Source organism: Ptychodera flava, chromosome 5 (assembly GCF_041260155.1).
Source record: "Ptychodera flava strain L36383 chromosome 5, AS_Pfla_20210202, whole genome shotgun sequence".
Taxonomy (NCBI): Eukaryota; Metazoa; Hemichordata; class Enteropneusta; family Ptychoderidae; genus Ptychodera; species Ptychodera flava.
In genome coordinates, this window is record NC_091932.1 from 35,078,510 (window position 1) to 35,093,036 (window position 14,527).

General features: G+C 37.2%; 2 protein-coding genes across 2 annotated transcripts; one reads left to right on the plus strand and one right to left on the minus strand.

Moving 5' to 3' along the window:
* Positions 1–1,972: 1,972 nt before the first annotated feature.
* LOC139133797 (polycystin-2-like protein 1) lies at positions 1,973–7,262 on the plus strand. The gene is made up of 8 exons (XM_070700566.1): positions 1,973–2,051; positions 2,223–2,332; positions 2,652–2,767; positions 3,404–3,608; positions 4,164–4,395; positions 4,970–5,051; positions 5,446–5,530; positions 6,002–7,262. Exons 1-7 carry the CDS (start codon positions 1,982–1,984, stop codon positions 5,522–5,524), a joined length of 894 nt encoding a protein of 297 aa, XP_070556667.1. The 5' UTR covers positions 1,973–1,981; the 3' UTR covers positions 5,525–5,530; positions 6,002–7,262.
* Positions 7,263–8,218: 956 nt separating this feature from the next.
* On the minus strand, positions 8,219–10,757 carry LOC139133669 (tyrosine-protein kinase SRK3-like). Its single transcript, XM_070700422.1, has 5 exons — positions 10,620–10,757; positions 9,939–10,091; positions 9,398–9,576; positions 8,830–8,986; positions 8,219–8,391 (listed from the first exon to the last, which is right to left on the minus strand). Exons 1-5 carry the CDS (start codon positions 10,654–10,656, stop codon positions 8,219–8,221), a joined length of 699 nt encoding a protein of 232 aa, XP_070556523.1. The 5' UTR covers positions 10,657–10,757.
* Positions 10,758–14,527: the final 3,770 nt, after the last annotated feature.

The window sequence follows — 14,527 nt, forward strand, 5'->3', positions numbered from 1 at the left end:
TATATATATATATATATTATATATATATATATATATATATATATATAATATATATATATATATATATAAATCATAATACAGGTGGTTTCAAGTAGAAACTAAAATCTCATTACACTATGTGTTTCACGTTATTGTGATCTTCAGACGAGAATGATCAGCTATTCGACGTGGCAAGCCTTATGTTAGAGGCTAGTACTGAGTACATTTTTCAGTATTTCCTGATTAAAGATTGATATACTTGCCTGATCATTAATGAGAAACGTCTGCTTTCTATATTCTACATGTATAGGTTACCGATAGGGGAAAATGTGTAAAGCAAGCTTATTCTGATGCTATAAAGTTTAAAACCAGTTGAATGCCTTGACAACAAACCCATCTTTTATTGCAGGAAAACAAAAATAAATAATAAATGTGAATAAATGTATGTCTGTCGCTATTTTTTCGGTTTCAAAAAATATGGTTGAAATCAGTGAACTGAAATATAAGTTTTGGAATACTGTCTCAGATTTATTTTCCTTTGAGTTTTTTATACGAAAAAAATACTCCCCAAGTGCCACCAAATAACACCATTTTAATCTCTATTTTTCAAAAGCTCCAATGGCAGGAGGGGGGACACCCCCTCCTGACCTCCCCCGCGACCGCTTATGCGGTCTCTTGTGGTGCTTTCACACCACATCTTCCCCCTCTTGAAAAAAAATCCTACAGAATAACTGCATGTCACCAGAGCACTGGATACAGACCTGTACATCAGCCCCTGCCACAGCAATTGGAACCTCCTTCCGACAAAGACCTATACCACAGGGTTTAATCAGGGTCTGTACAGGGCCTGTCGCAGCAGCAATTCATTTTACTGTATAGATATTTAACTTTCCCAATTTTTTTTTTTGGAGGGAGGGGGGTCACTTAAATTTTCTGTAGCAGAGAGGGGGGGGTTACTCAAACACGTCATGGTTGGCAGGGGGGGTTACTCGAAATTTTGGAGTTTCGAAAGCAATTCCTCCGACCCCCCCCAGGCCGTAAATAATGACGGCTCCCTTAGTAGCTAATTTACAAACAAAAGCAAGGTATGTGGCTCTAGCTACGTACGGACGAGTCATGTGTAGAGCAAACTACCGAAATTCAGTGTCCACCAACATGTGGACTTAGTTATTGCTGTTACATAATACATCATATGGTTTCTGGGGATTAATTAGCGACCGCCATTGAACTGAGCTAAAACTATAATTTCAAATGTCTATGATGCCGTGATCATTCTCTATGTCTCTAATTCTATAGTTCTCACTAACCCTCAGTATCCCCCCTTATGTAAAGGCCCTTTGCTTCGCCATTAACCTTTCATGTTGAATGAGGGGATCGCTTAAGCACCGATGTCGTCCTTTTATAAAGTTTAATTACTTGATACGAAGTTTTCCACCAAGTCTAACGAACAGCAACCGCGAGCAACCTATCAGCTGTTCGTACACTGTGTGTCAGTAGGGTTGTCGTCTGCTTCTGCCTCTCGACATTGCTATCACTTATATATTTTCGTTTTCAATGTGTTTACGTCAACCGTCCCCTTTGTCAATGTAACATGTTTAGGATATGAATTAAAACTTTTATTTGTGAAATAGCCTTCCAATGTAATGGAACATCCCATAAATGCCCTAGGGCACATTAGTTTAAATGCCCTAGGGCACATTAGTTTATGTTTGTACCACAGCAGATTTTGTGTTGCAGCTGGTTTCCGCTGTGTTACCAAATTTGAATATTAAAACGTACCAGATGTCTACAGAATATGACATGTTCACTTTTGATTGGACAGTACTTTACTATGGCGCTGTCATTCGTTTCTGGAATTTGGTGACTAAGGCTTTACGAGTAGATAAAACACCCTGAATTGGGAACTCTGATTGGTCAATCAACAGTAGATAGTTTTTAAACATATATGTACAGATGATTATTTTTCCTTCTTGTTATTTATTATTTAGGTCCCTTTATCGTGATGTGTTACAAGATCTTGGGTGACGTTGCACGTTTTAGTTTCCTGTACATGGTCTTCTACATCCCATACAGTAAGTGCTTGATAAAATGTAATCGCTGATTTAAGCATTGTAACATAATAGTTTGTAACGAAAAGATATCTTGGTGATACATGCCTCCGTGCCCCTTTATATCGTGTTTTACTTTATTTTACGAACGTGATATTGGACCAAGTGCATTTCTCACATCTTCTCCCCTTTCAGCGAGTGCATTCTGGATGATGTTCGGTGGTGACGTAGAAGAGTTCGAGACTGTCTCGGAGACGCTTTTTAGTTTGTTTAGACTCACACTAGTCGACGAATACAACTATGATGTGAGTAATTGAAAAATATCTAAACCCATTCCACATGCATGGTAACTGAGAGAAAATAAAATCTGTTGATCTGACCAAGATGTAAACCAAACATCAGTATCTATAAGGATTATGTTCTTAGCAATACTATTTTAATATGTAAACCATGAAGTATTTTATTCACCCCTCAGTCATAGAGTCACAAGGCTTCTTTTACAAAACATAATTTTAAGTTGCTTTATTTGGAGATTTCGCTGCCACGTGTCCGTTAGCAAATGTTTTCCGTATCCTTGTCATTCACTGTTATCCTTGTCCCATTAAAATGTCATTTGTACTGCAGGGACTGAAAGAAGAAAATCCTGTCATGTGTGATATCCTGGTTGGTACCTACCTGGCAATCTCTGCTATTGTTTTGCTTAACCTCTTCATTGCTATGCTCAGCGAGACATTTGTTCGGTAAGTGAAGGAGGATGCTATAATATATGTCATGTAATTTAATATCATGTCATGTCATGTCATGATGTCCTTTTATTGAAATCGCACTCCTTACTTGATCTGGATTTCATTTAGAATAAAGTTCTATGATAACTCTCTGTAAAAAGGACACTGCCGAAAATGTAGTCATAAAGAAAAATAAGTAAACAAATATACGTATATAAATATATGTAAAGAAGAATATATATTGGAATATTTGATATTTCATGATAATATTAAAGACGGACTTTTGTTCCTCAAGTTAAGGTCCTTTGCTGAGTGAGATACTATAACGATACATATAATTCAATTGAGTCCACTGCGCATGACATGACTTTTCAGATTGATAATTAGGGTTAGAGTGAGAATGAAAGGCTGTGTCGTTTAAGAATAAGACTGTTTCAACGCGAACGTTGGTATTTAACCCATTACGCAAGGAAGTCACGAATAGAACGACATCATATGGTATTCATCTATCTGGTGAAATGACAGGAAGGTGACGGCTGCAGGTTATGTTATCACGTTGAGATAATAGTAGTCGCTTACTCCTGATACTAGCAGATGCCACTTTTCCGTAATCGATATCGCTCTGAAAATTATGTTTGTCTGATATTCTAGTGTCCATGACAATGCTAATTCCAATGCACTGATGGAGAGGGCGGCTATCGTGCTGGGCTTGGAGGACAACTTATCCGACAAGAAGAAGGAAGAATACTATAAATTTATCCATGGAGAATGCTCACCGAGGAAGAAGTACTATGACGACGATATGGTAACAGTTGGCGAAGACGATGATGTCAGGAAAATAACGTTCCACATTAAGGTCAATGACTCTTTATATCTAAGTATCTTCCAGCATTGAATTGCATTTCCAGTTTCACTGGACGTGATGTAGGTTAGGGATTACTAAGAAACATCCATCAGATGTAAATGATACAGAGAGTGACGACGGCACACACCGATCCAAAAAGTCAATCTCACTCTTGAAGCGTGTTAGGAACGTTAGAATTTACCTTTTGCCGTGATATGTGTAATTCAAAATGTCACTTCGACATATCTCAATGCTGTTCCGTCGACAATAGTCGAATGTAGCATCTCTTAGATACGCCCGTGTTACTGGCTGTTCTGCATAGAACCAGGCATTACATGTTGTACGATTGAGCTCTCAAGATATACTTAGTCTATCATTTACAAACGGTGTAGTAGTTTGATCGCGATAACTTAGGATCAATCAATCAATCAATCAATCAATCAATCTTGAAAAAGCAGCAAAATTGAATTTTATGATGACAAAAGACAGCCCCTTCCGTGGGAACATAATGATGTAATGCTGTCTTATGTCACCAAGATTGTCACAATCATATCTCTCGTTTCGCAGGATCAAATGACTACTCTGATTGAGACCATCAACAACCGGGCTGACGGAAATGCTAGCTCGCGCGCACCTGGAGATATGACTGCACGTGAGGCAAGCCAGGCACATGAAATCCGACAGATCCATCTTGAATTAAACCAGATAAAGATGCACCAGATGGAGTCTCTTGACAAGACGCAAAAAAACATGGAAATCATTCTTAACGTCTTGAATGAAATCGCTTCACAATCTAGAGGTAACAAGTCACTATCAATTACATAGACTCCACTTGGTTCATAAATTTTGAAACCATTGCCAGAAATTATGGTGATATTGGATTGTATCACATATGGAGTGCATATGGAGTGTAATCCTTGTACCAAGTTTGAAAGAAATCGCTACAGGTATCTCTGAGAAATTTTCGTGAACGGACGAGCACGGAAGAACGGACAGGACCAAATCTATAACCCTTCCCCGGAGTTTGTCCGTAGAGACTAACAAAGCACACTGCAGTATTTGTGTGCTCTGTAAACTCACAGTATGTTTTTCGCTACAGCTGAGCAAAGTGCAAATATGCAAAACAGATGTACACGAGCTCTTTAATGAGCTTTTTTATTTTGTCCATCACCGTTGATTTTGATAGTTTTACTTACATATCGGCATTAACTGAAGTCGCGCGTAACGATTGAGGTAAAGCAAATTAGCCTTTATGCATGTCCCGAAATCAATTAAAAAGTGCAAATCCCAGAAACATCATTGTGCCTCTTGATGTCAAGTGTTATTATCAGAAATCATGTGGATTTTTTCCTTTCATACGCAATGTTTAATAGGGAGTTCCGGGCTGGGAAACCCACGTGCAGCCCTCACTGCTATACATGACGAATACGGAGAAGACGACCCCGACAGAAGCAGGTAAGGGTCAATAATAAGCGATAAAAAACCTTAACATCACTAAGGATGTCTACTGACAATTGCCCTAAAACGATATAAGTATCAATGAACTCAATGCTGCCTACGACTTATATCATGAAACAACAAAATTACTTTAATGCCAAGGAAGAAAATTTGAAGTCTTTATCGCCTTTTGTTACCAGTTTTCTTAAGGAAATATCATGAAGTCTCATTGTTCTATAAACGAATTGAGAATCAACAGAAATGTCACCAAATATATTCTGAAATTCACAAAAAAAGAAAAAACAAAGTCAGTAACCAATCGATTAATGTGTTCCATGTCTTTGTGAACAATAATATCATTGATTGTATCCTACAATTGATGTAGAAAGACTATCCTTTGCTATGTTTATAGGCAAGACAGACATCACCCGAAACGAGGAAGACACAAGGACGAATTTCAGTCTTTTGGCTCTGATCGTGATGGCAAATAAAGAAAGGTATTACTTCCAACTTCCAGTTATCATCTAAAGTCTTACACACTATAATATCTCAAGTAATTAAATTTTTCAATATCCAGAATAATCAGATATTAAAGCCGAAAGGTTCGGTGCCGTATATTTCGTTGCTTCAATGAACCAGCATGCATCTGACCTCGGACTGGCACACGGGTAGACGTACGTACATACATATATACATACATACACACACCCATACATACATACATACATACATACATACATACATACATACCCATACATACATACATACATACATACATACAGACTTACTGACAGACTGACTGACAGACTGACTGATTGAAGGCAGACGTACATATACTGTAGTCTCGCAGGCAGGTGAGTGAACAGACAAATCGAAAGTCTGCATGTATCGGAAGAAATGTTTGACTTGCATCTTTTCATCTTTCCTGTCTTTAAATTAAAACACTTATAGGTTTCCTTCTTTGGCAGACAACAGGTAAAGACAAGATGTCGGTGGTGGTGTGGACTAAGAAGATATTGGCCAAGTTTGAAGCGTATCCATGACAGACCGCTGACATCAACATCTACCGACAGGCTATTCGCTATTCGTGATATTTTCTTTGTTACAATGTATAGATTTACCTTTTTGCTATATGATATTTCTTAAACTTCCTCTCAAAATGTACACAAATCAGTTTATAGTTTGTTTTATAAGCATATTTTGTTAGCATATACAAAACCTTACAAGCATGATAAAATCGATATCAATTAAATATATCTATCTGTAACATCAATATTTTATCAAGTCAAAGTTGCACCTTGAACAAGTGATTTACGCTTATTTAGAAACGAGACTTATTTCTGTCCTCCAAAACACAGTACTACTGTATATTTCTACAAGGGTATAGGCATTTCTGTTCCCTAGAACATGGAAAAATCTCCATCATAATGATTTGGTAGACAGTATTGTTATTTATTTCATCAAAATATTACCTTCATAGAGAAAATCACTTTTCCACTGTCGTTTCCAAGTGAAAAGTTCATTACATGGCAGAAGCTACAACGATATAAAATACATCAAACGTAATAAAGTTTTGTAATGTACAACGAAATATACAGTCGTCGGAGATAAAATCATCAAAAACGTTGAAGTAAAGAGAAAGCAAACCTTTATTTTTGTTCAGCAAATGCTTTTTCAGTTCCATATTCTTTTTTGAAAATGTTACGAATACTCTTCTGTATGACAAATGTTGATACCCCGTTACTGTATATAAACATTAAATCTTTAAAAGCTTTGTTTCATGTTTTTTTAAAGTTCATATTTTGATTAGTAGAGGCGTAAGACACGATTTTGTTGAAAAGACTCTCATTTTACGGTACCCAAAATAGCTTACATAGGTTGTAATTTTTTACGTATTTATCACTGTTTATACTGTTCATGTATCTCTTACAATATTTTCTTGTTCGACTCCCAAAATCATGTTGAAATGGCCAGTTTTCAATGTATCAATACATCATCCATGTGTAGAAAGTCCGATATTGGATTTGACGACAGCACTTTAATCTGGACGAGAGTTTATTTGTCAACAATAACATGCATACTGTAAACAATGATTACACTTACAAGACTGACACGTCGTATTTCAACACACTATGGAGAGACGGCTAAGTTAATGATATTTGCATTTCAGACAAAATAATTGAAATATTATTAAAAGATAAAGATTTTGTCCCCGCAAAGATGCTTACTGCACACCTTCAGTTAAATATGTATATGAGTTTGCTAAGCTCTGTAGAAAGAATAGTTCTTTTTGTTAGTAAAGTAGTTCTTTTTTCCTGTTCCCATTGTCAAATGTTCTGATCACTTGTATATATCTGTATTTTTGTTTATATCGATTGTATTTTGATAATGAAACGTAGAGTACGAAGAATATCGTTCTTATAAATACAATATTATAATAAATGTGTTACTCATAGTGGGTAATATACATGGATAATTGATAAATCAGACAGTTGTACATTAAACGTTTGAATTTTACATTCATCAGTTCGACCAATATTCATGGTTCCTGAGTTTTTATTGCTTCTAGAAAACATCTGAAATATTTTGCAAATGATATTGAATCTAGTTTTCATTTCCTCAAAAATAAACATACTTAAATGCCAAAGATGTCGCAATAGATGATGATATTTGTTTTTATCAGACAGACCAGTCATCGATTCTCTATCGTACTCTTACTACTCTAAATTGGTCTTAATGAGGTAGCAAAAGTTAGTTTGGACTCCCTGTAGCAGCTTCTGTAACTTTGCTGAAAAGACTGTCGAATGCAATGTCGACTTTCAGTTTAAGCTGTATAAACAACGTTCGGATCTGTTACGTTCTGCAATAAACCTGAAGGTCATGGTGGCTCTGAATTATATAAATTAAAAAGGCGACAAAGTTAATACTATTTTATTCGACGATATTAAAGGTTTAACGCACCCCAGTTTATTTTCATTTTTGAGTTGTGACAGTGCTTTAGTGAAGTACATTAATAAGTTTATCTTAAAGTGGTAAGTTTACAACGAATTTGATGACAGTAAACTGTCAAATAAACACAATCACAATTGTGTTATAAAATAATAATGATATTTTTCGCTTTGCAAATTGTTTAAAGAGAGAAATCGTATTATTTACAGTATCCTTGAGTCCCGTCCAATTCTCGTCTAAAGTTTCAAAGCTGCGAGATCCCGTTGCAGTTTCTGGAATGAAGGTCTGTCAGTCGGATCCGATTCCCAGCAGCTCAGCATGATGTCGTAAAGATTGCGTGGACAATTTTCAGGCCGAGGCATGTGATATCCACCAACCACGAACTTCTGAACTTCAGCGTTTGTCATACCTGGTACGATTGTCAGAAAGACAGAAATAAACAAAGTGAACATTCTCCCATGGTGCTTTAAATTGCCTTCTAAACTGTTTATCGTCGGCGCTATTGTCTTTCAAACAAAATTTAATATCCTTAATCAAAATATCTGTTCCGCTATTATAAGATTTTTTTTTCTTTTTAATTTTAGAATTTTAGTGCATTGACCCTATACTCTGTCATTTGTAGGTGAGTGTGCACGACGTTTACATGTTATGAACGACTCGCGCTCACATATGTGAACACACATCAAGTCCTTGAACTGTACACTATCTTTGGTGTGCGATTTTGGCGCCGTTTTTTCAGTAATTCTTGCACTATGAATCAGGGATGCCAATGATAAGTTGAAACACTACTATTGCGGAATCAGAGAGTGAAAATGGCCTGAAGATGTCGCGAAGCAACAAGGCCTACCTGGGTAAGGTGCTTGCCCTCGGGTAACAATTTCTGATAAAAGAATTCCAAACGACCATACATCGGATTTGATCGTGCACTTCACTTCAAGTAGGACTTCCTTAGCAGTCCATTTGATTGGTATCCTATCATCACCGGTCATCTCGTAGATCCCATTCTGAGATTTTTAAAAGAAAAAAAACAGAAGAAATTAATGTTTAGATTCTTCCAGCTTTGCATCGTATTAATTAAAACATAAGGTAAATAATGTTGTTTCTCGATATTGATATCGGTGTAACTGATTTGAAGTCCCAATACATAATTATCCGGGTTTTGGTTGTTTTTAATGTACTCACGGAGGATATATATTTTGCATGAATAATCACATAAAAGTTTTCCTACTTCATCCAAGTAAATGATACTTAGAGGCGATGAATTATGCATGCATTTTATACCAATTTGAGTTACCTCAGGAGCCGCTTTGGCCATGGTATTACTTATCAATGCTGATTTTGAATTTTGGATTCAAATCAATCACGTAAACTTCAAAGTATACATTATCTAGCGAGTTCTACAGACATTACATTACCTTATCCAGCTTTCCAGCCATCTTGAAGTCCGACAGTTTACAAACGTTGTTATGGCCAACGAGAACATTTCGAGCCGCTACGTCACGATGCACATAACCTTTAGAACCAATATATGCCACGCCTTTTGCGATTTGACTTGACATCGTGATCCCGTCAGCAAGAGACAATTTCTTGTTTGCTGTTTAAAAAGAGGAAAGGCAAAATATAGCAACTTTGATAATTAGTCATCAAAGAATAAGCTGTGGATTTGAGTCAACGCGCATTTTAGTTTGTCTACTTACTATCCAAAGAGCAGTTGTCATTTCTTTGAGTCGCTCCCTAGTAAAAGATTCTCCAATACGTTAGTCTGTTTGTTTGCTTTTTATGTTTTTCGTGCCGATACTAACAGGTACGTGACGTGACAAGTAGGTCAACGAAATGTCCGTGACGCTATTTGGCGATCGATGAGCAAGTGCACGCGGTTAATTAGCAAAATAATTTTGCTAAAGTCTCCATAATTCTGAAAGTAATCGCTGACAAAAAAGCGATTGTCACGCTTACTTCTCAGGAAATCAAGCAGCGTCCCTTTCTCCATGTAATCGTAGGCAATGCACAGTGGCTCTGTGCTTACACCGTATAGTTTAATGACATTGTCCTGATTTAGATCTCGTAGAATGGTAACTTCACGCTTAAAGAGCTCATAATTGTCGATGGCTGAAAAATATTGAAAACAGAAATTCCATTAACTTGCATGTATTCTAAAGTGTCACGGTGAGTGAAAAATCGTACAACCTTTAATATTTAACTTTGGGCGTACATCTAGAGTGGATGAGCGGCAGGACAACTGAACCAGAAATTTAAAGGGGATCAAATTCTGCCTCTACCCCTGAATCGGACTTGAACTCATTGATCATATTTTACATTTGACATTGATATTTGACATCACCTTCTTGCCGGACTTATTGTTAAAATTACTCGCCGAACATTAAGGCGTCGAACCCCTCAATGGCAGAAGCATTACAGTGCCCCTGACTGTGATGTCTATAGTCTAGAAACTTTAAAATAAGAATCATGACAATATACCATGAAAGAAATAAAAGCATTACCAGTATTAAACGTGTTCAGCTGATATAAGTGAATCTTAAATAAACTGTCAGATAGCTGGACCTTTTCCTCTTTGTCATAGAAATTTATTCGATGTCTTAAGAGTTACCTAGTATTAATGATGAAGGAAAGACTCACCCATCAATTGTCTGATAAAAACTCTCTTTCCTTTCATTTTGCCGTCAAATCGACCTGTCGATAGTTTTCTGTCTCTCTGCAGCTGATCGTTCGGTATAATGGTAACGTTCAGTTTGTCCCAGTGTATTGCTGGCTTGGCTACCTTGTTTGATACGTAGAACAAACACTCTAGCTCGTAAATGTGTCAAGGTGTTATCTTAATATCATGTTTACAAAGTGAAGTATATTTTAATGCTGTCGACAAGATGACGTGTGCGTGTTAATTGATTGAAGGAATCTTGCATTTGAAATACATGTACGTTGAAACAAGAACCACTCGTTCTTGATGTATCTTAGCAAATACTTGCATAAATCTATCTTTTCTAGATAACCGTTACTTGTACCCATTTTGACAAGGTGGATACAATTTTGAACTTGCTTTCTTGCTCATAGATTTTACTTTTTTTAACAATTATACCTCTGTATCCTCTGAGGAGACGCTGCCATCTTCGTCTGAAGTGTCCGATGCGTCACCCTGGTGCTCTCTCCCTGGAAGAGTTGGTACAGATATGAGAGACAATGCAGGACCGAAATGAAAAACATTCGGAAGAACATGGAAAATAAGGAAATGGAGATGTGGTGATTTTAAAATAACGCCTGCCGCGGAAAGCAAGTCATAGAGCGTACGGAGACGTATATGAGAGAGAACCATACGGCCACGATTGGAAAAGTGTGCGATAATCAGGAAAATTTGGACGTTAAAAATTTCCGATAGAATTTAAGAAAGATATTCTGATGGATAAAACAGCGAGGAATATGGGAACATTAAAGCCACTGATATACAGTCGAGTTCTTTTAGCATGTTGTTCATCAATAATATTCATTAGTTTGAAATTAGCGTTAGAAAAGTCATGAAATTAGGGTGGTCAGTAAACACACTTTTTACCCCTGATTACACTGGCAGACAGAACAGTAAAAAGAAAGGAGAAAGAAAATATGCATTAACCAGAAAAGACTCAGTCTAATAAATTCTGATAAGATATTGCTTGCTCTGACGAATTGCAGTAACTATCCTGAAGAGAAATTCCGTTCTATAGAACCCACACACTATCATTAGAAGACACTCTTTGGGTCCGGAGTTGGCATTTCGTAGTTTCGTAACGCAAACAAAGTTTAACTTACAAAATAAGCTACCGAACTTTAAATTTGTCTCTCTGATAACGACCCTGCAAAATCATGTCTTGCTAACTTACAATGCCCCCTAGGTTTGTCAGCCCCGTCCAAATGCACACAGCATTCATTAAGCTCGTCCCCGCAGTGAAACTGGACGCGTATTCGCTTCCCAATGACCGTGAAGCAGGCATTTGAAAGTACCGATTTGGATTCTTGTAAGATGAGATCTCTAGTTTCTTGAAGAAGTAGTCTGTCTGCTTCGTCAATCATGGAGCCTTGGTCGTCAAGGTAGGTAGTTATGACGTATTCGTTCACCCCGTTGTCGCAATGATGCTGTGAAAACAACAGACAAGTACACGTCATGTTTAAAACAATACGATTGTAAATTAAAGCTGACATTGCTTTCTCTTTTCCAAGTCATAGGGATATGATTGTGAAGAAGGATGTGTCGTCTTTCTAAATATTTGAATCGTGTTCGACGCTTCCATAATCATGATCATATTGACTACACACCATCATCATCATCCTCATCATCATCCTCATCATCATCATCATTCTCATCATCATCATCATCATCATCATCTTCTTCTTCCTTTTCTTCATCGTCGCCACTGCCGTCTTCATCGTTGCTGTCTTCATTGTCGTTGTCACCGTCATTTTCGTCTAGGATATTCACGCTGCAATTATTGTTATTTTGAACCTCATCATATCATCGTCTTTTACTGGTGTCGTAATCAACGTGAGCATTATGTGTGATGCCAAAATCGCCTTTAAAACAAAAGTAACATTGGAACTTGCCATCTTTGAAAGTCACCGTCTATACAAATCTCAAATCACGCGGCAAACATTAACTGTGTCATCAAACTGCAAGTTACTCACCCTTTCTATATTGCAGGCCATACTTCACACAGACCGTTGAGGTATGTCACAGGACTTTTTTCTCTTTCTCCCTCTCTATGTACACACCTCAATATGACGACTCGGGACAGATACTTCCGTCTAATGAAGGCATTAATCTGCGAAGGTAAAGGCGAAAATATCCTTTGCTGACTAGACGGAGAATAGTATGTATATTATCTGCTGCATGGCGATAGGATGATGCTGACGACGAAGAAGACGACGACGACAGCGATCAAGACGATGGAGACGATGATGGTGATTGCTGTTGTGGTGTTGGTAACGATTTAGATGATGATGATGATGATGATGATGATGATGATGATGATGATGATGTGTCTATTTTTGGAATCTGTACCAAAGTGTAGTATCGCGATATTTTACGATGTTATATTTCAGTTAGTCAAAGACAGCTTTATTTTGGCACTTTTGTCATACGTGTAACGTTATTTTTGTTAGGCCACCTGACTATTAAATACATACTAACACATGTAACCTGTCATATTTTACATTGCCTCCTGCCATTCAGCATTCAAATTTCAAGAGCATTATTGTTTGACAACACGTGTCGATAGTTGTGAGGATTGAGACCCGTGTACACCGATGACCCTGTTGGAATGTTATGTGTTGAACTTTGAACCAGCCATCGCCAATACAGCTTAAATCCAAGGACGACAGAAAAATCTGAATAAGCTAAACTCGACAAAGACTTCTTAAATGCCGATAAATTATTATCATCTGAATTAGTAGTCCAATATCTTGTTCCATTTTGCGAGCTTCAACGTGACATTCCTGTAGCTCCTTGCGAGGCTACAGAGCTCGCCCCGTGTTAGTCAGGGAAAACGCCCATATAAATTAACTTATGTTTGCCTTGTAATAAGCCGCAACTGCCACTACGAAAAATGGTTTGGGATATTTAATCAAAGTGAAAGTGAACAACTAACAGCTATTTACATATCGTTCACATTCTTTAGGTCAAAATATCAATTACAAATTGTCTGCAGAGTTGGAATGACTTTGACGACTTTCTAGTTTATTAATCCCAAGAAAGCTAATAAAGAGACAGTGTATTTTTGTGGAGTAACAGGTCCGCATATATTTCTGCAGTAATCATTTAATTCTAAATGATTATCATTTGGTAGTTTTATAAACCACTGCAACCGAGTCGCCCTTTAACACTGCCCTATTTTTGCGGCTCCACATTCAGCATTGACCTACTTCTAGTGAAAACTTTTGGTCACCATAACCCTACGATATGCATACAAAATTGTTCCTCACATGCATTTATTTCCGATAATGATGAAAAATGCACAATTATTTTCAATAACATCCAACTTTCATACAAGTTCAATGAAATGCCCCGTACATACTGACAATTGAGTGAATACCCTCAGTCTTGAACTTAGAAGACATGATGCAGACATCTTATTCCCCCGTATTCTAACTTGAAAGACTTTCAACAATTTGTCACAAGAGTGCATTGCATTGAAAAGTTAGTCAAAGTGGTAGGTTATACAACTTGCCTTACCTGATCATCTAACTATGGAGTACGTCCCGGTGTTTTCTAATTATATCCCCTGGCTAATCTTAAAGGTCGTTATTGGCGTCGCGAACAATGTGTGTAAAGACAGAGGCGAGGCGTTGTCAAGGGTCATTCCCTTCACGACCTCATTCACAACTGCAACCACTAGACATACGTCCGTTGAGGGCGTCGTATCTTTAGAATGAATTATTAATGGGTTTCAATTTCGCTTCGCATTTTATTTCAAATTCACAATGTATACTTTGTCACGCAAGGTGAAAATCACGGTTTTTTTCTACAGACATATAGCAACAGACGTATCGAATCTATCAAAATA

Coding starts and splice junctions, on each gene's coding strand:
- LOC139133797 (XM_070700566.1), top strand. CDS start 1,982: ATGTGTTACAAGATCTTGGGTGACGTTGCACGTTTTAGTTTCCTGTAC. Junction 2,768..3,403: donor CTCAGCGAGACATTTGTTCG/GTAAGTGAAGGA, acceptor CTGATATTCTAG/TGTCCATGACAATGCTAATT. Junction 3,609..4,163: donor AAATAACGTTCCACATTAAG/GTCAATGACTCT, acceptor CTCGTTTCGCAG/GATCAAATGACTACTCTGAT.
- LOC139133669 (XM_070700422.1), bottom strand. CDS start 10,656: ATGAAAGGAAAGAGAGTTTTTATCAGACAATTGATGG. Junction 10,092..10,619: donor TTTTATCAGACAATTGATGG/GTGAGTCTTTCC, acceptor AATATTTTTCAG/CCATCGACAATTATGAGCTC. Junction 8,987..9,397: donor TGGCTGGAAAGCTGGATAAG/GTAATGTAATGT, acceptor TAAAAATCTCAG/AATGGGATCTACGAGATGAC.